At 42.5% G+C, this 22,105-nt stretch overlaps 1 protein-coding gene across 3 annotated transcripts in view; it reads right to left on the bottom strand.

The window, feature by feature from the left end:
- Positions 1–22,105, bottom strand: part of LOC133570876 (sodium channel protein type 8 subunit alpha-like) — a 118,605-nt gene that overhangs the window by 17,960 nt on the left and 78,540 nt on the right. For all 3 annotated transcript variants that reach the window (XM_061923640.1, XM_061923641.1, XM_061923639.1), the window contains exons 12-20: positions 20,715–21,038; positions 17,026–17,158; positions 16,669–16,907; positions 13,464–13,637; positions 12,824–13,180; positions 12,556–12,729; positions 5,581–5,874; positions 3,420–3,537; positions 3,191–3,345 (exon numbers count right to left, since the gene is read on the bottom strand). In XM_061923640.1, coding sequence (XP_061779624.1) covers positions 3,191–3,345; positions 3,420–3,537; positions 5,581–5,874; positions 12,556–12,729; positions 12,824–13,180; positions 13,464–13,637; positions 16,669–16,907; positions 17,026–17,158; positions 20,715–21,038 — 1,968 coding nt within the window. The remainder of the gene's footprint in view (positions 1–3,190; positions 3,346–3,419; positions 3,538–5,580; positions 5,875–12,555; positions 12,730–12,823; positions 13,181–13,463; positions 13,638–16,668; positions 16,908–17,025; positions 17,159–20,714; positions 21,039–22,105) is intronic.

Genomic DNA, 22,105 nt, shown 5'->3' with positions numbered 1-22,105 from the left:
TACGTCATGTCCCTTTCAGCTGTGTCCCTACAGCGAGCCTAAACTAGTAGGGAATACGTGCCAGGGAATACCATTGATGTAGGTGGCACAGAAACAAAGTCAACAGGAATGCTGGCACATTGTGCTGCATAAGGTTGCAAAATACAGGTGAAACAAGGACACTTACATAATATCTTATAGCTAAGATTTTTTTAACAAATTAAAATGAAATTAAATGTGTATTACTAGCACATGTTTTATATTGTCAACAAAGTAAACCAAATGAAAATTGTTTAAAAAATAAGCTAGTTATGATTTATTTTCAATATGCAGGGCATTGCATTGTCTTGAACGGATAAGTGGCCCACCCAAAGATGGACGCTACGTAGGTACATCGCTTACATGGGCTGCTACAGCATGCTGACGAATCTACTTATATCTCTGTCAGCGACACTTTAAATGTCCTAGAATGGGCCCAAAACAGTTTTGTACTTGATCTAAACCCGTTAAATCTCTAGGAGACCAATAGGAAACATTTTGGAATATGTGACATATGAATAATACAGGATATAACTTTTCTAAAATGGCAGTGTCAGATAAGCTAGCTAATTTCCAAAAGCTTTTCCTCCTTTAAATGTCATTGTCAAGTAATTTGGCAATGTTATTGCTATAATAAGATGTTAAATATAACAATTCAACTGTTGTTATCATACCTATTGCATGAAATCATATAAAACAAGCTAGGAAAATATTACTATTGTTATCGCTATTGGACATTTAGCCTTTAAATTGCTATAGAAAACCTGAAATCAAATAAAATCAAACTTTATTTATAAAGCACTTTTCATAAGAAGAAATGCAACGCAAAGTGCTTTACGGACCTAAAAACAATACCCCGATGACCCGCATCCCCTATCAACAAGCACGCACGCACGCACGCACGCACGCACGCACGCACGCACGCGAGCACGCACGCACGCACGCACGCACGCACGCACGCACGCACGCACGCACGCACGCACGCACCTCTGCTTCAACAGTGTGTCTAGTCATAGATTTAAGTTTGAACTATACGCTACTTCATTTTAGAAATGGCAACATCAGAGGATGCGTGTGATTACGAGCCAGTCAAGAGAATGGCGAAAAAGAAGGAGCTTATTGACTACCGTGTTGGACTACAATGGTGGACTGACGCAAAGCTCTTCCGGTAAAACTTTACCGTATACGGATAATCCACTGACGTCACCAATGGGAAAAACGTCACAAATGGGGCAAATTCCAAACGGATAAAGGGAATAATTAAGGAAGGCAAGATTGTTTTATAAATATCACCGCAATGCTTTTTTGTTTGATTTCCAATTTTCCAGACCTATGCAGATCCTAAATACACAACAGTAGGTAATAATAGGTAATAAAAGTTGGTTTTGCATAATAGGACTCATTTAATGTCACATTGTCAATTATTTAATATTAATTAATGTTCTTTTGTTTAATTCAAAAGCAAGACAAGGTAGCTCATTGTGCTTTACATGATTAAAAGTTGAACGTTTAAAAGTATTTAAGAAAATACAATTTGTGATGCTAAGCACAAAGGTGAGTGTCAAGTTTAGTTCTAAATAAGTAACACATTTACCACAAATGGCCAGTATAATATATTAGTAATATCACTTAATATCAATGTCATGTTTAAAAAAAACTCTTCGGGCCTGATTTACTAAATGTTTGCGTGTACGTAAACATGTGCATACTTGATCGCACACGCAACGCTGATCTACTAAACGTGTGCAAAGTGGATTGCGTCTGTTAGGAGAGCAGAATAAGGCGTGTTATCAATTTTGCGTCTCTGTCTTCAATATTTTTTGCAAAATATATGCCGATCGTCAGAATGCCCACAATACTGGGAGGAGAAGATGCTAATAGATTATGCAGCATGTGCAATGTGATTTATCAACATTAATTATCTTCTTGAGAGCACAATTTAGCATTTTATTTGGCATATCTCAAAAATATGTGCAAAATGACACACACACACGGCCGTGAGAAAGACAGACGATGGACAGAGAGCCCTCCGTCATTCGTGTGTGTGTTAACAAATTTGGACTGTCAGAAAAAAAATTATTAGACATGTAGTCTCTTCTGCAACATCCTTTTATAATTTTATACTGCATGCTGGGTGAATTAAATTAAGGGGATGATTAAAACAAACTAAATTGATGTGTTTTTTTTTTAATGCCGTCCATCTTTATGACATAGGATATATATTATCAACATGTTTCCTATATGATAAAAACTTCCCGAAGTATGCATTTTCTTGCGTCTTGAGGACATTAAGTGCAGCCTTTTTACCGTAAGAGCACATTGATCACTGAAAAAAAAGGTGATTCTGTTGTAGATGCACTTTGAACTGTGTCTAAAATGCCCATAAAAAGTGGTAGATGCATGTTTGAAAACATAGCAAAACGCTACAGCGAAGGGCATGATAAAATGAATGAGCAGTAAATGATCGCATGTCTTCGTGTTGATGCCCTGTATAATACGCGCAAAATATTAATTTATTTAAGACGATCTGCACCACTAGTTGAATAGTACACGCAATTTTAAAGATTGCACACACTGTTTAGCATCTGGTACTTGGATCCTAGTAAATCAGGCCCTTGGTCTGTGGTATAGGTAGAGTATCCCAATTGTTCATGTAGATTAATAATCAAATCTAAATTAATATTATATTATATTTAAATGATTGTTCATTCTGACCATATTTTAGACAAAAAAGTTGTGTTGTTGCAAAAATGTGCAAACACAATATTCCTATATTCGTTGAATTATAGTAGTTTTAACATTCAAAGTATTTTTTTTAGGTTATTCTTGCAATATTGCTTAACATTGTGATTGAGGGCTGAGCACCCCTAAATATACTAGAGTTGCCCCTGGCCCACTCTTCAGCATTTAAGAGTTTTTTCATTTGGCCACAGGCTTCCTCGCTCCAGAAAAGCTGCAGAGCTAAGCTGGATTTTGTCGGATGAAAGGTTGATACATTACAGCGCTCGGCTATCCATTAGACAAAATCATACAAGCTGAAGAAGAATATTAGGCGATGGCACACCTCGTAAAAAGGATTAGTTTCCTCGAACCTAATGAGAACAATTGACAGCCTATGCTTAAGGTTATCTTAATTTAATGTTCAAGTTTATTGAAACAAGTGCTATCTTACCAGGGCTCCACTGCTTAGTAAGATCATGAAGATGATGAGTGTTTCAAACCAGTTGTGCTCCACTATCAGATAGCAAGTCTTCCTCAGAAACCACCAGTGCTTTCCCCAGCCGTGAGTGATTGGGACATCACAGCACTTGTATTTTGCCACACATTCTGGATGACAACGACGCAATGTGTGTTATTGAAATGCACGATCAATCTCGTTTTATGGCGTTTATACTACATACCATCTGTCCAGCAGGCATCTGGGTCAAGGTATTCCTCCACCACCTCCACGACTGCCACCTCCTCCACATCGGGCTTAATGTCTATTGTGCTGCCCTCAGATGAACTGGTGTCATCCAGCTAGGAGAGGAAGAGCGAACATAGGTTGAGTGTGCAGCTATTTCAATAATGTGTTTGAGTGAATCACTTGATTTATTACTACTATTCTGTAAATGTTGTAGTGGTGCATACTCTAGTGACTCATTTGCGCTCTACCTCGCAGTACAGAATCGAAAGATAGCAATTAAACCTCAGCTCAAATACATTCATAAAAAATATTCGCAGTAATGACTTTTCCCTTGAATGACTTGACTTAAATGTAGTATGCCTTCATTTTGTCTCACACATAATTGCTCTGATTAATGACTATAAATAGAATTTATTATTAGACTATCAGAATCAAACCGAATTTAGTTGGAAAGAGAATGATACTGCACTTTGTGATCTTATATTGTCAGCAAAAATCTGCTTTGAAAAGTTCTCCTTCACTAGCGCTCATCTTGCTTTCTCTCCAAACATCCGCCTGTATCGTTGCTTTTCTGATTGGTCAGTGGTTGTCATGTCTGTGTAATCATCATGTTTTGTTTTAAGTCATGTTTTGTTTAGTTTCTGGCTTTTCACTCCCTTGTCTGGTCACCATAGCAACCATTGGTTTTCGCCTGTCACATCATGCACCTGTTTCACGTTTTGAGTCACGCACCTGCTTTCACTAATCATGTCCATAGTATTTAAGTTCAGTGTTTTTTCAGTTTGTCTTTCTGACGACCTCACAACACATTTATGCTCTGTTCATGCCTCTAACTCCTTTTCATGTCCATCGTTCACGCTGCTCCTTTTTTGTCCATGCCAAGTAAGTTTTTGTTCCATGTTTATAATCTTTTTGTTTTTCATAGTTTATTCTCCGCCACTGTGCGTGCTTTTCATTTGTACTTTTTGCTATAGTCTTTTGGTTTCATAGTTTATTATCCGCCACTGTGCGCGCTTTCATTTATCCCTTTTTTTGATATATTAAATTGATATATTAAAACCCGCCATGTACCTTAATTCCCGTCTCGCCCGTGCCAACTTTCCGTTGCATCCTGGAAAAGCAAACACCCCGGACCAAGTCTTGACAGTGGTGGCTTTGCTTATGGAGGCTCCTTGCAGTGGGTCCTGCTTTAAGAGAGCTTGCTCTAATATAAACCTGGTGTAGGTATTTAGCGTAATAGTGGTGCTGCTTTATCTCCTTTCCAAAAATAAACCAGGTCAAGTTGATACACACTTCTCTGCTTCTTCTATTTTAGACCTCATACAACACAGTAGGTATATGCTACAGGCAAGGAGTCGCTTGCAAGATGCTTTTGCATATAGGTTAAGATTTTAGGTTTAATTTATTTTCACAAGAGTGTGAAAAAATTAATGATAATGACCTCCATTGACGGTTTTAGGATGGCAACCAGATTAATTCAATTACAATACTCAGTGTTTTCCATACATTCATCTATTTGTGGCCGCCACAAATACATTTAGACAGCCGAGAATAGATTTGGCGGTATGCATCCTAACTCCACTTCTGAACCAAGCACATACAAAACTGGTCTGTCAAATAAGGAGAAGACATAGCAGGACGGATCAGTGTTACCTATTTAGCAACAACCTCCCTATATCAAGCAGAAATTCATATTTTCTAGACACAAAGATGTAACCATAATTGTATTCGGATTTGTCAATATGCATTTTCACTATGCAGACATCTGAAGCGTACCAAAGTAAAAGTGAAAGACAGCAAGTGTTTCTTGCGTCATGCATTAAACTCTGTAATCAAATCCAAGTGGTTACGAAAGGCTAAGTATTTGCCGCGGAAGAAGAGATCCAGACATGTAGGGTATCTCTACATGCTGGGCATAAATCATTGTTGTGAAAGGTGAGGTGTGGACTCATGCAGAGCAACTCCAAAATTTGTGGCAGAAAAAATAAATGTTTTAAAGAAAGTTAAACCAATAAAAAATGTAATACCTCCCTGTTGAAGACATCTGAGCCGGACAAATATACAATCCTTGCACTTTGACTTAAAAATGGGTCATCTCAACATGATTTTTTGCTTCTACTGGAGACAGAATGTCGTTTCCAATCTGTCCTACTCACATCTTTGCTGTTCTCCACATCCGACTCACTGCTGAAGTCCTCTGTGTTAAGGTTTTCAAAATCCGATTCGCCAACAGCAATCGGTACACACACGGTCAGGTTGGGATTATGGATGAAGGACATATAGTCTTCATCAATCATGTACTTTCCAACGCTGCTGCCAATGCCGCTGGTCGTGCCGTTGCCATTTTTAGCATAGTCCAGTTCCCGGTTGATGTCTACCGAGTGGTTTGCGATGCAGTTAAGTTTTTTCTCATACATTTCATCCAGAGGTTTCTGTTCATCCTCGACAGGCTGCAGGTGAGAGTGAAAAAAAGGTATGGTATTGTCAGACATAGTCGTGGTGTGAGTCTATTCCTGTCACTTAAAGTCTAAACTATGCCATATGACTCTTATTATTTTATTTGTCAAAGATGTACCTTTTCCATGGCTAAATAGGTATAGGAATGTTGTCATGGGTACAAAACGTTTGTTATTGTCACTCCATGAAAAAACATTGTACCTTCTATTTGTAATTGGATTTGTGTATGTTTTGTAACTGGATCTGTGTATTATTATTTTACGTTGAACTTTTGAAAAGGACCCCAGGAAGACTAGCCTGCCTTTTGTACGTCAGCTAATGGGAATCCTCAATAAACAATGAACCTCAAAGAGTAAAATTGTCATTTAAAAAAAAAAAGCAATTTGTAAGAGTTAGTCATCAATTCAACAGGATTCCACCACAGAATAGTTGGGATTAAAAGTTGTCTGTACGCTGTGGCTGCAGAGATGTTTTGTCTGCAGGTTGACATACATACAGTAGGTCACATGTGTTTTTAACGTAAATGAATACATCTATCTTATTTTTACATGTTATGAATTTTATTTCTCTAATACAGTGGTTCTCAAATGGGGGTACGCGTACCCCTGGGGGTACTTGAAGGTATGCCAAGGGGTACGTGAGACTTTTTTAAAATATTCTAAAAATAGCAACAATTCAAAAATCCTTTAGAAATATAAATAAAAACCTATCTTTTTTTCCAAATAGTTCAAGAAAGACCACTACAAATGAGCAATATTTTGCACTGTTATACAATTTAATAAATCAGAAACTGATGACACAGTGCTGTATTTTACTTCTTTATCTCTTTTTTTCAACCAAAAACGCTTTGCTCTGATTAGGGGGTACTTGAATTAAAAAAAAAATCACAGGGGGTACATCACTGAAAAAAGGTTGAGAACCACTGCTCTAATAGAGTGAATGCCATTCTACAGAGTGTTGACACTTTCATATTAAAATTTATGGTACAGTATCACACAAAAGGAAGTACCGCAACTGCTATAATTATAGGTTTTCTAGGGATAATACTGCGGAAAGTAAACTTGGATATATCTATTCTATAATGGATATACCTATAACTAGTCAGTGCACAGCTTGGATAGCAGTATAAATCCATTGTCCGCTGAAAAAACAGCTGTTGTGGTCTAATTAAGCGGCAACACAATTACGTACACCTCACAGTGAACATTTGGTGTGAATATTTAATGTGAGCACCATTGTTATGTAGCATTGTCTTAAATCTTCTTTGGCATGGAATTGACTAGAGCTGCACAGGTTCTTACTGGAATCACCTTCCACTCTTCCATGATGGCATCGCCGGTGCAGCTAGTGGTTGTTAGACACCTTGCCCCCCCAAACATTCTTTCCTTACTTCGGCTTGAGGATGCCTCACAGGTGTTTAATTGGGTTCAGGTCGGGAGGAGACGTACTTGGCCACTCTATCACCTTCATGTTCCTCAGCAAGACACTTATCATCTTGGAAGTGTGTTTTAAATTGTTACTATGTTTGCTATGGGCTCACCACCCATAGCAGGGGTCATAGAGGTCGGGTGCAGTGTGAGCTGGGCGGCAGCCGAAGGCAGGGCACTTGGCGGTCCGATCCTCGGCTACAGAAGCTAGCTCTTGGGACGTGGAACGTCACCTCGCTGGGGGGGGAAGGAGACTGAGCTAGTGCGCGAGGTCGAGAAGTTCTGGCTAGATATAGTCGGACTCACTTCGATGCACAGCAAGGGCTCTGGAACCAGTTCTCTCGAGAGGGGATGGACTCTCTTCCACTCTGGCGTTGCCGGCAATGAGAGGCGACGGGCTGGGGTGGCAATTCTTGTTGCCCCCCGGCTCAGAGCCTGCACGTTGGAGTTCAACCCGGTGGACGAGAGGGTAGCTTCCCTCCGCCTTCGGGTGGGGGGACGGGTCCTGACTGTGGTTTGCGCTTACGCGCCAAACCGCAGCTCAGAGTACCCACCCTTTTTGGATTCGCTCGAGGGAGTACTTGAGAGTGCTCCCCCGGGTGATTCCCTCGTTCTACTGGGGAACTTCAATGCTCATGTTGGCAGCGACAGTGAAACCTGGAGAGGCGTGATTGGGAAGAATGGCCGCCCAGATCTGAACCCGAGTGGAGTTTGGTTATTGGACTTTTGTGCCCGCCACAGATTGTCCATAATGAACACCATGTTCAAACATAAGGGTGTCCATATGTGCACTTGGCACCAGGACACCCTAGGCCGCAGTTCCATGATCGACTTTGTAGTTGTGTCATCGGATTTGCGGCCTCATGTTTTGGACACTCGGGTGAAGAGAGGGGCGGAGCTTTCAACCGATCACCACCTGGTGGTGAGTTGGCTGCGATGGTGGGGGAGGATGCCGGACAGACCTGGCAGGCCCAAACGCATTGTGAGGGTTTGCTGGGAACGTTTGGCAGAGTCTCCTGTCAGAGAGAGTTTCAATTCCCACCTCCGGAAGAACTTTGAACATGTCACGAGGGAGGTGCTGGACATTGAGTCCGAGCGGACCATGTTCTGCGCCTCTATTGTCGAGGCAGCTGATTGGAGCTGTGGCCGCAAGGTAGTTGGTGCCTGTCGTGGCGGTAATCCTAGAACCCGTTGGTGGACACCGGCGGTGAGGGATGCCGTCAAGCTGAAGAAGGAGTCCTATCGGGTTCTTTTGGCTCATAGGACTCCTGAGGCAGCGGACAGGTACCGACAGGCCAAACGGTGTGCGGCTTCAGCAGTTGCGGAGGCAAAAACTCGGACATGGGAGGAGTTCGGGGAAACCATGGAAAACGACTTCCGGACGGCTTCGAAGCGATTCTGGACCACCATCCGCCGCCTCAGGAAGGGGAAGCAGTGCACTATCAACACCGTGTATGATGAGGATGGTGTTCTGCTGACCTCGACTGCGGATGTTGTGGATCGGTGGAGAGAATACTTCGAAGACCTCCTCAATCCCACCAACACATCTTCCTATGAGGAAGCAGTGCCTGGGGAATCTGTGGTGGGCTCTTCTATTTCTGGGGCTGAGGTTGCTGAGGTAGTTAAAAAGCTCCTCGGTGGCAAGGCCCCGGGGGTGGATGAGATCCGCCCGGAGTTCCTTAAGGCTCTGGATGCTGTGGGGCTGTCTTGGTTGACAAGACTCTGCAGCATCGCGTGGACATCGGGGGCGGTACCTCTGGATTGGCAGACCGGGGTGGTGGTTCCTCTCTTTAAGAAGGGGAACCGGAGGGTGTGTTCTAACTATCGTGGGATCACACTCCTCAGCCTTCCCGGTAAGGTCTATTCAGGTGTACTGGAGAGGAGGCTACGCCGGATAGTCGAACCTCGGATTCAGGAGGAACAGTGTGGTTTTCGTCCTGGTCGTGGAACTGTAGACCAGCTCTATACTCTCGGCAGGGTTCTTGAGGGTGCATGGGAGTTTGCCCAACCAGTCTACATGTGCTTTGTGGACTTGGAGAAGGCATTCGACCGTGTCCCTCGGGAAGTCCTGTGTGGAGTGCTCAGAGAGTATGGGGTAACGGACTGTCTGATTTTGGCGGTCCGCTCCCTGTATGATCAGTGTCAGAGCTTGGTCCGCATTGCCGGCAGTAAGTCGGACACGTTTCCAGTGAGGGTTGGACACCGCCAAGGCTGCCCTTTGTCACCGATTCTGTTCATAACTTTTATGGACAGAATTTCTAGGCGCAGTCAAGGCGTTGAGGGGATCCAGTTTGGTGGCTGCAGGATTAGGTCTCTGCTTTTTGTAGATGTGGTCCTGATGGCTTCATCTGGCCAGGATCTTCAGCTCTTGCTGGATCGGTTCGCAGCCGAGTGTGAAGCGACTGGGATGAGAATCAGCACCTCCAAGTCCGAGTCCATGGTTCTCGCCCGGAAAAGGGTGGAGTGCCATCTCCGGGTTGGGGAGGAGACCCTGCCCCAAGTGGAGGAGTTCAAGTACCTCGGAGTCTTGTTCACGAGTGAGGGAAGAGTGGATCGTGAGATCGACAGGCGGATCGGTGCGGCATCTTCAGTAATGCGGACGCTGTATCGATCCGTTGTGGTGAAGAAGGAGCTGAGCCGGAAGGCAAAGCTCTCAATTTACCGGTCGATCAACGTTCCCATCCTCACCTATGGTCATGAGCTTTGGGTTATGACCGAAAGGACAAGATCACGGGTACAAGCGGCAGAAATGAGTTTCCTCCGCCGGGTGGCAGGGCTCTCCCTTAGAGATAGGGTGAGAAGCACTGTCATCCGCGGGGAGCTCAAAGTAAAGCCGCTGCTCCTCCACATCGAGAGGAGCCAGATGAGGTGGTTCGGGCATCTGGTCAGGATGCCACCCGATCGCCTCCCTCGAGAGGTGTTTAGGGCACGTCCGACCGGTAGGAGGCCACGGGGAAGACCCAGGACACGTTGGGAAGACTATGTCTCCCGGCTGGCCTGGGAACGCCTCGGGATCCCCCGGGAAGAGCTGGACGAAGTGGCTGGGGAGAGGGAAGTCTGGGCTTCCCTGCTTAAGCTGCTGCCCCCGCGACCCGACCTCAGATAAGTGGAAGAAGATGGATGGATGGATGGACTATGTTTCCAAAAGTCCATGTCACAGAACACATAGCAATTTCTGTTTCTCTGGATGAACATCAGCCTCCCTATTCCCGGAAGCCCTCACGCAGCACAGACCATGACATGACCACTACCATGCTTGACTGTAGGCGGGACACAATTATCTCGGTACTCATGTGTGTTGCCAGCTCAACAGACAATAAAGGTTGTGTTTTGAATCATTTTCAGTGGACAGTAAATCTACTAGGGCTGCAACTAACGATTAATTTGATAATTGATTAATCTGTTGATTATTACTTCGATCAATCGATTAATAATCGGATAAAAGAGACAAACTACATTTCTATCCTTTCCAGTATTTTATTGAAAAAAAAAACAGCATAAAGGGCGCCATACTTATTTTGATTATTGTTTCTCAGCTGTTTGTATATGTTGCAGTTTATAAATAAAGGTTTATAAAAATAAAAAAAATAAAAAATGTTAAAAAAATTAAAATAAAAAAATTAATTGCCTCTGCGCATGCGCATAGCATAGATCCAACGAATCGATGACTAAATTAATCGGCAACTATTTTTATAATCGATTTTAATCGATTAGTTGTTGCAGCCCTAAAATCTACATTGATAAAAAAAAGCTTTACCTTGACTACTTTAAAGTAAATCCATGTTTTCTTTCAATACTATAGAACAAAAAAACGTTTAATGTAAGGCAGGGGTGTCAAACTCTATTACAGAGTGGGCCAAAATTTAAAACTGAACAAAGCCGCGGGCCAAGGTTGAACAAATTAACCTTTTAATAGGGACCCAAACAAGTTTTGCATTGAATATTGAACAAGCAAGGCTTATATAACTTTATAGTGACATGCAAAATCGAGTTTCAAATAATAATAATAATAATTAAAAAATATCAATGGCATATCAAATACAATTTAAATAAAAATTGAATGCCTCTTTTCTATTTGCAGCCTTCTGAGGTAAATATCAACATTAACTTTTTCCACAGGCTAATAAATTTGAAAATAAAATAACAATGAATAAACCAACCATTCAGGACTTTAAACTGCTCAGTTTGCAACACACTGATCTAATCTGATGTGCCCAAGCCAGATACCTGGCATCTTTTCTTGGATGCTTGTTCATTAATGTCGAGGCTCAGGCTTTGAGCTGAGGCAACCTTCATTATCCAACGAAGGTGTTCATCAGTCATTATATCTCGTAGTCCACCCGGACCACAGTCTTGGGGGCGTGCCTTAAAGGCACTGCCTTTAACGTACTCTACGAGCTGTCGTCACGTCCGCTTATCATCCATTCTAACAACGTGCAGACACAGTCATAAGATATGTGCGGCTTCTATACGCACACACAGCGAAACAAAATAAAATAACAAAATAAACCCCCCCCCAACACACACACACACCTTGTAGCGTCCCTGAAGAGTTAGTGCTGCAAAGGGTTCTGGGTATTTGTTCTGTTGTGTTTATGTTGTGTTACGGTGCGGATGTTCTCCCGAAATGTGTTTGTCATTCTTGTATAGTGTGGGTTCACAGTGTGGCGTATATTTCTAACAGTGTTAAAGTTTTTTATGCGGCCACCCTCAGTGTAACCTGTATCGCTGTTGATGAAGTATGCGTTGCATTCAATTGTGTGTGCGTGCAGAAGTCGCACATGTTATGTGACTGGGCCAGCACACGTTGGACTGGACGAAAAGCAGACGTGACGATTTTCGGGAGGGGCACTGAAGTTTGGAAGTCTCCCGGGAGGGTTGGCAAGTATGAGAATTAGCGTTGTCACCGCGACACCGCCGCAATATATAATTGGCGGGCCAGCTTTAGTGTTAATTTGATATCGCCTCAAGGGCCAAGTGAAATTACACGGCAGGCCAAATTTGGCCCGCGGGCAAGAGTTTGACACCCATGATGTAAGGTGTGGGGTGTGCTCACTTTTGTAAGATACTGTACATATATCAAACAATTGGAGGGTGTTTGTAATGGTGGAATTTTTGATAGTAATCTTCTATTAAGTTTCATTAGATTGAAGAGGTGTACCAACTAATGTTGTAGTTGGTGAGTGACAATAGAAGAAAGAGACAGCAAATAAAAATCTATTATTGAACGTGAAAGAAATGAGATACCTTCTTGAGCACTGTAGCAACAAAGACACGCATATGGACCTTGAACCAGGCAATCCCTATCTTAATGCGGGCAACAGCAAGCTGGAGATTGTTGGGCTCGCCATCATCATCAGTGGCGGCGAGATTGTCAGCACTGAACGAGCTCAGTAGCAAAGCCAGGAACAAGTTCAACACCTCCGAGAAAAACAACAACATAAGAAATGGTTAAAAAGGATGAATAAATAAGTTTTTTTTTTTAAACTTTGACACAACGTAATTTTGTTCTTACCACCAAGTTCCCGATGACCATGACCATCATGAAGACTATGAGGCACATTCCCTGTCCCGCCACCTCCATACAATGCCACATGGTTTCAATCCACTCCCCACACAACACTCTGAATACAATCAGGAATGAGTGGAAGAAGTCATGCATGTGCCAGCGAGGCAGCTTACAGTCCTCTGCAATCTTGCAAACACAGTCCTTGTAGCTTTTGCCAAACAGCTGCATGCCCACCACAGCGAAAATGAAGACGATGATGGCCAGCACCAGTGTCAGATTACCCAGAGCACCTACTGAGTTACCGATGATCTTGATCAACATGTTGAGTGTGGGCCATGATTTGGCGAGTTTGAACACTCTCAGCTACAAAAGATATGGGAAACAGTTATTCCAGTGTTTTCTATATTTGGACTGTCTAGTCAAGCAAATGCAGGGATTTAGCCCTGGTTTTAGTTTGGTTTACTTTTCACATTCGTATCAAAACATCACTACCAGTAGAGACCATAGCGTATAATTGTGTCTCTGCTAACCAGTCTCTTGATGGTTAATACAACACTAAACTCATTGAAAAGGAAGGAAAGGTATTCGAAATAACAATGTCTGCACACGAATAGAAAAAGTTGTCGAGAAAAAGGCTTTCACTTACCAATCGGAAGGACCTGAGCACCGATAGACCCTCCACATCTGCCAGCATCAGCTCCACCAAACTCAGAGTCACTATAAAACCATCAAAACAATTCCACCCTCCCTGAAAGTAATAGTAAGGGTCCATGGCTATCAATTTGGCAAACATCTCCCCGGCAAAAATGCCTGTGAAAACCTGCGAACCCACAGAGAATATCCTGTTGGTACATACAGCAGTACAATTGGGTTCACTCCTATAAGGTAAACTGTTTTTTGGAAGATTTCCCTTGTCAAAAACAGTGAAAATACCACAATAACATACACAGTATGTACCGTACTTACGCAGGCCCAGACTAAACCGTTTATACAAACTACAGTTCTAATGTTAAGACAGGGCTGTCATTAGAGTTTTCAAAAGCTTACACCCGAATATTTCATTTGGGTGCATATCAAGAGGGTGCTTATTCCCGTTCTTGGAAAAAACATTTTCTAAAACAAAATATACAAACAGTGGAACCTCAATGCAAACTTTTTGATTCATGATCTGATCGAGCCAAAATGCCAAATATGTGTGTGTGTGTGTGTGTGTGAACCATCTCTCTGTGTACGAATGCTTCATTAATTCAGTTTGTGTCCCGCTGGCAACCATTTTGTGCTTGCTCTGATTGAAGGGATTGACGAAGCGGGCTTCGTACCACAGCCAGTTTTTAGTTGTGATGAGACCGGAGTTTTCTGGAAAAAGATGCCAAGACGGATTTATATAACAGTGGAGAAGAGGACACTACCTCACGTTCAGTGGTGTCTCCTCCATGAGCACCACACATACAAAGAGCCCCGTCTCACCCTCCTCTAACTTCTTCCCCTCTGTTTGCTTCTTTCTCTGCTCTCATCAGCTGGACTTTAGTAGAGGCTACAACCCATTATTCATATTTACATTGTTTCTTTTGGAGAAATGTGCTTCACTATACAAATTTCTCTATTTACGAACCCCTGGTTAAAAACCAATTAGGTTCGTAAATTCAGGTTCCACTGTACAGTATACAGTATATCAGGGATGTGCCGATCTATCAGCCACCGGTTCAGTATTGGACGAATTTCCTAAAACGGTACATGATCGCCATTGCCTATTAATGCCTTTTACTGCTGACCATAATCACCGATCGCCTCTCGCAAATATTGTATTTAGTTTTAGTCCCCTGGCTGACAAGCTAACAGATAATTGTGTATCTCCATACACAGTGTAGAACTGCTCTCATAAGTTCTAATAATAATTTCCATTACGGCAAATAAACTGCATTTCAAGAGAGCAAATCAATCCATAAATTGGTGGTGTCGACACCAAGGGTAGTATTAGTATAAGATCGATGCTTGAGTATGTAGATTGATATTTTAATTCCATCCATCCATTTTCTACCGCTTATTCCCTTCGGGGTCGCGGGGGGCGCTGGAGCCTATCTCAGCTACAATCGGGCGGAAGGCGGGGTACACCCTGGACAAGTCGCCACCTCATCGCAGGGCCAACACAGATAGACAGACAACATTCACACTCACATTCACACACTAGGGCAGTGGTTCTCAAACTTTTTTTGTCATCCCCCACTTTGGACAAGGGCGAGTTTTCAAGCCCCACCTGCCCCCATCGCCCCAACAGAACGCTAACGCCAAGCTTAACATTTTCAAATTTATTGAACATCAAGTAACATCAAGTTGTATACATTCAAACTCAATAACATAAAATAACATCAAGTTCAATAATAAATAAAATAACTGTGCAGCTGTGGTATAACTTGCCCATCCATCCATTTTCTACCGTTATTCCCTTTGTGGTCGCGGGGGGCGCTGGAGCCTATCTCAGCTACAATCGGGCGGAAGGCGGGGTACACCCTGGACAAGTCGCCACCTCATCGCAGGGCCAACACAGATAGACAGACGACATTCACACTCACATCCACACACTAGGGCCAATTTAGTGTTGCCAATCAACCTATCCCCAGGTGCATGTCTTTGGAGGTGGGAGGAAGCCGGAGTACCCGGAGGGAACCCACGCAGTCACGGGAAGAACATGCAAACTCCACACAGAAAGATCCTGAGGCCGGGATTGAACTCACGACTACTCAGGACCTTCGTATTGTGAGGCAGACGCACTAACCCGTCTGCCACCGTTAAATTAAATTGCATTCAGGATAGCTGATATTGTTAAACTGTTTATAGCACTCAAAATAAATGGATTAAAAAAGTACACAGTTAATACATGTGATCAGTGTCCATATTGGTATCGGCTGTTTTAACTAATGGATGATCAATATCTTAATCATCTACAAAACCCTATTAGGAAAATCCCTAAAATATCTTAAGAATGTTTCCAAAATAGTGAAAACTATTTTGGAAACATTGGTTTCCAAAATAGTTGGAAACCAACTATTTTCACTATGTTTCCAAAATAGTGAAAACTATTTTGGAAATATTATTTAAACCAACTTATTTAAAGTTGGTTTAAATAAGTAGGCTGCAATTACTAAAAAAAACATGTGGGTTTTTTCAATGTCATGTCTGTGTCCAGGTAACTGTTATGTGTGATTGACAGAAAGAAAAGTTGCAGCTCGTTTGCAGAGAAGTGTTTTTACACCAAATTTAGGTCGATTTTTGGGCCAGTATTGGGCCTTGGTGGGGAGGTGCACTTCACATTTGGGCATTAAAGTATAGTAATTAACTGATAGTTACAATTAAAGGCAAAATACATTGTGGCCGTAATAGTACTACAATTTTACATGAAATACTGAATTATGTGATTATGAACACCCGATGACTCATACTGCACCATCCACAACCAAGTCAATGACCTCATTTCCTGCACTGACACCAAGCTAATGCTATTGCCTAAAGAAGGCTGATCGACATCGCTCCCTGGCAGCATTGACAGACAACAGAGAGGCCATAATGACTGCTATACATTCTGCCAATCAGGCACATGTGTTGTTGAGGTAAGCAAGACGCAACGGAAATTGGAACCTGACCTGAGTGGGGGTGATGAGGGTTGAAGAGCAGGCTGACTGGCTACATTAAAAAAGAGCTAAATCTTTAATGAGCCCCCCATCAAAGCCCTATATACTGTATGCATGTGTAATCCTAAGTGCACATTCCAAATGACCCACTGACGTATTTGTTAAGGCACCGTCGGAGAGTTTCAATACTGGTTGGCCAAAGAGCCTCAAGAAGATTCTCCTCACCAGGTTGCCAACAGAGAGGACCTCCTCAAAGTGTGGCGTCATTGGATAGTGCTCCATGGCCATGAAGAGTGTGTTGAGGACGATGCAGATGGTGATGGCCAAGTCAACAAACGGGTCCATGACAATCACGTAGAGTACATGCTTGATCTTCAGCCAAATGGGGCAGCATTCCCAGATGAGGAATGTGTTGGCGAACTTATACCAACAAGGGGGGCATTTCCTCTGCGATTCCTCCAATTCTGCCGAACAATTGAAGGAAAAGTCACATAAACAAGAGAGTCATCTGACATATGTTTAAATTAAAACTAAAAAGATGGTGTGGCGGGTGAACATTTGTAACTATAATACATGCTATACCGTCTAACAGAGTGTTGGTGACTACGCTCATCTGACTGTTGGCGCGGTCCTTTCCTTTAAAGGAGGAGTTGAGCTGATCCACAGATACCATGAGAGAGCCAGAGTGCTTCTTCTTAATCTCCATGTCTGTTGTCTATACTCAGAAAAAAGACAAGTGTATACTCAAAAACAAGCGTACTATTGATGTGTTAAGCCATAAAAGTATACCTAAGTACATGCTCAGTTGGTCTAAATAATTGATCTGTCATTTAAAATATTGCATGAGCTTAGGTTCTTCTAGGTTTGTTTGTTTTTTTTACCCACGAAGTATGCATCCAAATTAAAGGTAACATTTTGTAAGTCATCTGGACAAGCTAGCACTTTATATTTCACCCTCCAAAGCAACAGGGAGCAGTATACTGCCAGAAACTTATGCAATCCATCCCAATAAAAAAAAACCAGTATGATATACCACGATTATACTTTCATTACATTTCTTCCCTGATTGGCTGGAAGAAATCACGTGACTCTACTGCAATTATAGTAAGGCATGTGGCGTTTATTTTAACGAACTGTTAAGTTTAAGCGAATATGGTTCCGTGCAGTAGGGCAGTGGTCCCCAACCACCGGTACGGGGACCGGTACTGGTCTGTGATGTATTTAATACCAGGCTCCATAAAATCATTAAATAGTTTAATAACGACCACATTTTCTCCGACTTAACTTGCGCCTGTCCCAATAGAACACACTAGTGGTTTGGCGGCGCAGTTTGGTTGGTAGAGCGGCCATGCCAGCAACTTGAGGGTTCCAGGTTTGAGCCCCGCTTCCGCCATCCTCATCACTGCTGTTGTATCCTTGGGCAAGACACTTTACCCACCTGCTCCCAGTGCCACCCACACTGGTTTAAATGTAACTTAGATAATGGCTTTCACTATGTAAAGCGCTATATAATAAAAATATAATTCACTTCACTTCACTAATAGGCTTGTTTATAGATGTACAATAAAAATTCTGATAAAAAGTCGCCATTTGTTATATCATTGTTACACGCGACAATGCACATTAATGAACATATAAAATATAAATGTGCCAGATTGCAGCCAAAGGCTAATTTCCATCTGCACTCCCCGGCAGGTTGATGGTATATACAACAAGGTCCATAAAAAGTTTAGTTAGACAGCACCAACATTAGACATAAACAGTACCATAACATATAAAGATACAGATATAATATTGCAAATAATGGAGACCCATATAAAACAGTAGGTTGCTGAATGACGTCAGCTCAGAACCGAACAAGAATAAAATCGACATAGTTGTTCAAGTGCATAAGGCAGATGGAGATGTGCTAGAGTGCTAAAGTGCAAGTGTGCTAAGTGTGCTGAAGGATGAAAATATGGCCTATTAAGATAAAGTGCTGGTACTTTTGCAGATAGCCCTATTGCACAAGTAAGCTAGCATTAACAGATGTGTTTGTGCATGGAAAATTGCACCAAAAAAGCATGCATAATATATATGTGTATGAAATATTGTACGAAATATAAATCCATAACTTTTAGAATAGAAATAGAAATCCATACAAATAGCAAGCCATCCAATGGAATTAATTGCAAGTTGTATTACCGTATATATATATATATATATATATATATATATATATATATATATATATATATATATGGGGTGTCTATAAACGATATTTGAATGAAACGCATTTCTTATTTGTAACAATTCTTAATCGAATTAAAAAAATCAAAAATCGATTTAAAAAAATAGATATTTACATATTTATTTATAAAAACATTTTTTGTAATCCTTCCTGTCCAGCCACTCAGGCAAATCATATTGTTGATGTACTGTAGATGTCCATATCTGATACTGTACAGATTTACTTAAGAAAAGAAAAGTGTGGGATACTTCTCTTGTTGTCTTATTTGTATTTGATTTTATTAAATGTTTGGGTAGGATTTTATGAAACAAAACCAGTTTTCTTTAAAGTGATATAGAAATGTATCAAAGCTTGTTATCTATTTTATGGAGAAATGTAGTTTATCGTAGAACTTGCACCCAATGTTATTAAAAAAGTATCGATTTTGAATTGAGAAATGTTTTAAATCGAGAATCGATTCTGAATTGGATTGTTACCCCCAAGAATCGAATCGAATCGAGTGGTGCCCAAAGATCCCCAGCCCTGATATCTATGCTCTTGTCCACAACGATGACATATCGTGTATAACACATAAGACATGTTAGCCAAAAAATAAGCCCACAAGCTAGCGAAAACAAGTAAAAAACAAAGGCCATTGGAGAGCAGAGGGGAAAAGGCCAGGACTCCCAGTAATTCAGCCTTACGGTGAGTTGTATTTTTCATGCACTTATTTTTGCTGTATTCCTCTACCACACGTGGAAAGCTGGTCTGGGAAAATAATGCCTACCATAAACCGGTCCCTGGTGCAAAAGAGGTTGGGGACCTCTACCATAGTGTTAATGGAGAGATCGACTGGCTTGTTCAAGTGCCTACAAATAATATATTTTTAACACTGTCTGAAACTAATCTATATCCAGGACATGTAATTAACTATGCATAACATAATACTGTAACAGCCTACATGCAACGGCATGCAGGTCATGTGAAGAGAGGAATTCAAGACATTATTTGCTGCTGCACCATGCTACATCTGGAGAGAGGTATAAAAAAGACGCAAAAAGTACAGAGCTCTTATCATGCTAGCTACAATGAGTAGGAATATTGTTATTAAATGGAAAAAAGGATTATTCCAGTGGGTCAGGAGCAGTGGATAACTGAGGAAAATATCATGGGACTGCTGAAGGAACACGAGAAGAGCAGGAAGGGAAAGGAGGTAGAAGAAGGAAAGAAATCAATAGAGGCGTAGATCGAACTGACTGGCGTGACCCTGAACGATGAAAAACTCGTATTAAGGTTTCTCCTTTCATTGATGACTATGATGTAACATAAGTAGTGATGGCCGTTTGATTACATTTTCATTGAATATGTGGGAACTAGAATGTTCAATATATTTCTAGTTATTTCTTCAATCTATTTTAAATGGGATGAGAAAATCTTTGAATGTTGTTCAATTTGAGTCAGCTTTCGACTCGGGACACTACCAATAGCTGACATGAATTCCAACAACAAGGACTGCGCTCTATGATATGAGAAAAGAGCGAGAGAATAAGGAACATGAATAGTGTTTGACTGTCCTGATTAGGCACAACACTAAAAAAGCCTCAAAAGAACCAGCAGTATACATTTGTTTTTGGTCCATTTCTTTCGTGAGAGTTACATATTTTGGAAAAAGTAGCCATGTTATGCAAACCACAAATATCTACTAGCGAGGACAGTATCTCTCAAACGATATGTTTGCAGATGACTACCTTTATCAATCAGTGTGGCATGGATACTACACTAACTCGCTAATTTATGTGTTCTTGGACACCCCGAAAAGGGTATTTAATCACTTTAAGAGGCTCAGTGAGATTAAATTATAAAACAGGTTATTAGATATTCACGAATCAGAAGTAGAAGAAAATAAATTCAGGAGAGAGAGAGAGAGGAGCAATCGCCAAGGGTAAAGAGGTTGTGGAGGAGAAGCTGCAAAGACTGAGGCCGCCACCGTCATGCCTATACTGTATAGGTGTCCCATGGACGTCCTTACACTGTCATCAGTGGCTGCCTTATCTATTTTCACCTCAGGCAGAAGCCGTCTGCCAGGCCCCGGACCGATGAGAGACACCACGCCATTGCAGTCCACTGTGCTGTTCCTCTTCCCTCCAGAGTGAGGAGCCAGCGGGTGGATGCGTGACGAGCCCTGGCTGTAGCCGCTGTAACTGTTGCGGCGGTAAGGGATGAACAGGGAACCACGCCGGTCCTCGCTCTCCTCCACTGTACTGTGCTCGTCATCGGCGAATTCGTTTTCCGAGCCCATGTCCTTGGAGCGGCCTTTGAAGCTGAAGATGCTGCTGCGGCTGTTGTGGCGTGACATGAAGGGCGAGCCCGGGATGCTCAGGAGTGACTGGAGACGGACAGACAAGACAGTCAGGGAGGAGGTTATTTAAAACTCAAATGAATTTAAAGATAGAGAGTGAAATGTTTTGTGAATAACGGGTAAGCAGAGGTAAATAGGCATCACTGTACTGTACATAACAATGCTGGTTTCATTTACAAGCTGTAAGTCTTCCGTAACATGGTAAGGTCACAACCCTCACAGTAATCATGCACAAAAGTTGAGCTCAGACAACAAAAAGCAGTGACAAAGAAGAACGTAGGACTGTCCTCGCATTTATGCTTAGTCACTGTTGCAGCATAAGGGCATCATTATCAATATAATCCAAAATACTCCCTTAATCCATCCATCCATCCATCTTCTTCCGCTTATCCGAGGTCGGGTCGCGGGGGCAGCAGCCTAAGCAGGGAAGCCCAGACTTCCCTCTCCCCAGCCACTTCGTCCAGCTCCTCCCGGGGGATCCCGAGGCGTTCCCAGGCCAGCCGGGAGACATAGTCTTCCCAACGTGTCCTGGGTCTTCCCCGTGGCCTCCTACCGGTCGGATGTGCCCTAAACACCTCCCGAGGGAGGCGATCGGGTGGCATCCTGACCAGATGCCCGAACCACCTCATCTGGCTCCTCTCGATGTGGAGGAGCAGCGGCTTTACTTTGAGCTCCCCCCGGATGACAGAGCTTCTCACCCTATCTCTAAGGGAGAGCCCCGCCACCCGGCGGAGGAAACTCATTTCGGCCGCTTGTACCCGTGATCTTGTCCTTTCGGTCATAACCCAAAGCTCATGACCATAGGTGAGGATGGGAACGTAGATCGACCGGTAAATTGAGAGCTTTGCCTTCCGGCTCAGCTCCTTCTTCACCACAACGGATCGATACAGCGTCCGCATTACTGAAGATGCCGCACCGATCCGCCTGTCGATCTCACGATCCACTCTTCCCTCACTCGTGAACAAGACTCCGAGGTACTTGAACTCCTCCACTTGGGGCAGGGTCTCCTCCCCAACCCGAAGATGGCATTCCACCCTTTTCCGGGCGAGAACCATGGACTCGGACTTGGAGGTGCTGATTCTCATCCCAGTCGC

This window comes from Nerophis lumbriciformis, linkage group LG28 (assembly GCF_033978685.3).
Source record: "Nerophis lumbriciformis linkage group LG28, RoL_Nlum_v2.1, whole genome shotgun sequence".
Taxonomy (NCBI): Eukaryota; Metazoa; Chordata; class Actinopteri; order Syngnathiformes; family Syngnathidae; genus Nerophis; species Nerophis lumbriciformis.
The sequence above is the reverse complement of the archived record's forward strand: the minus strand, read 5'-3'. Positions and strand labels throughout refer to the sequence as shown.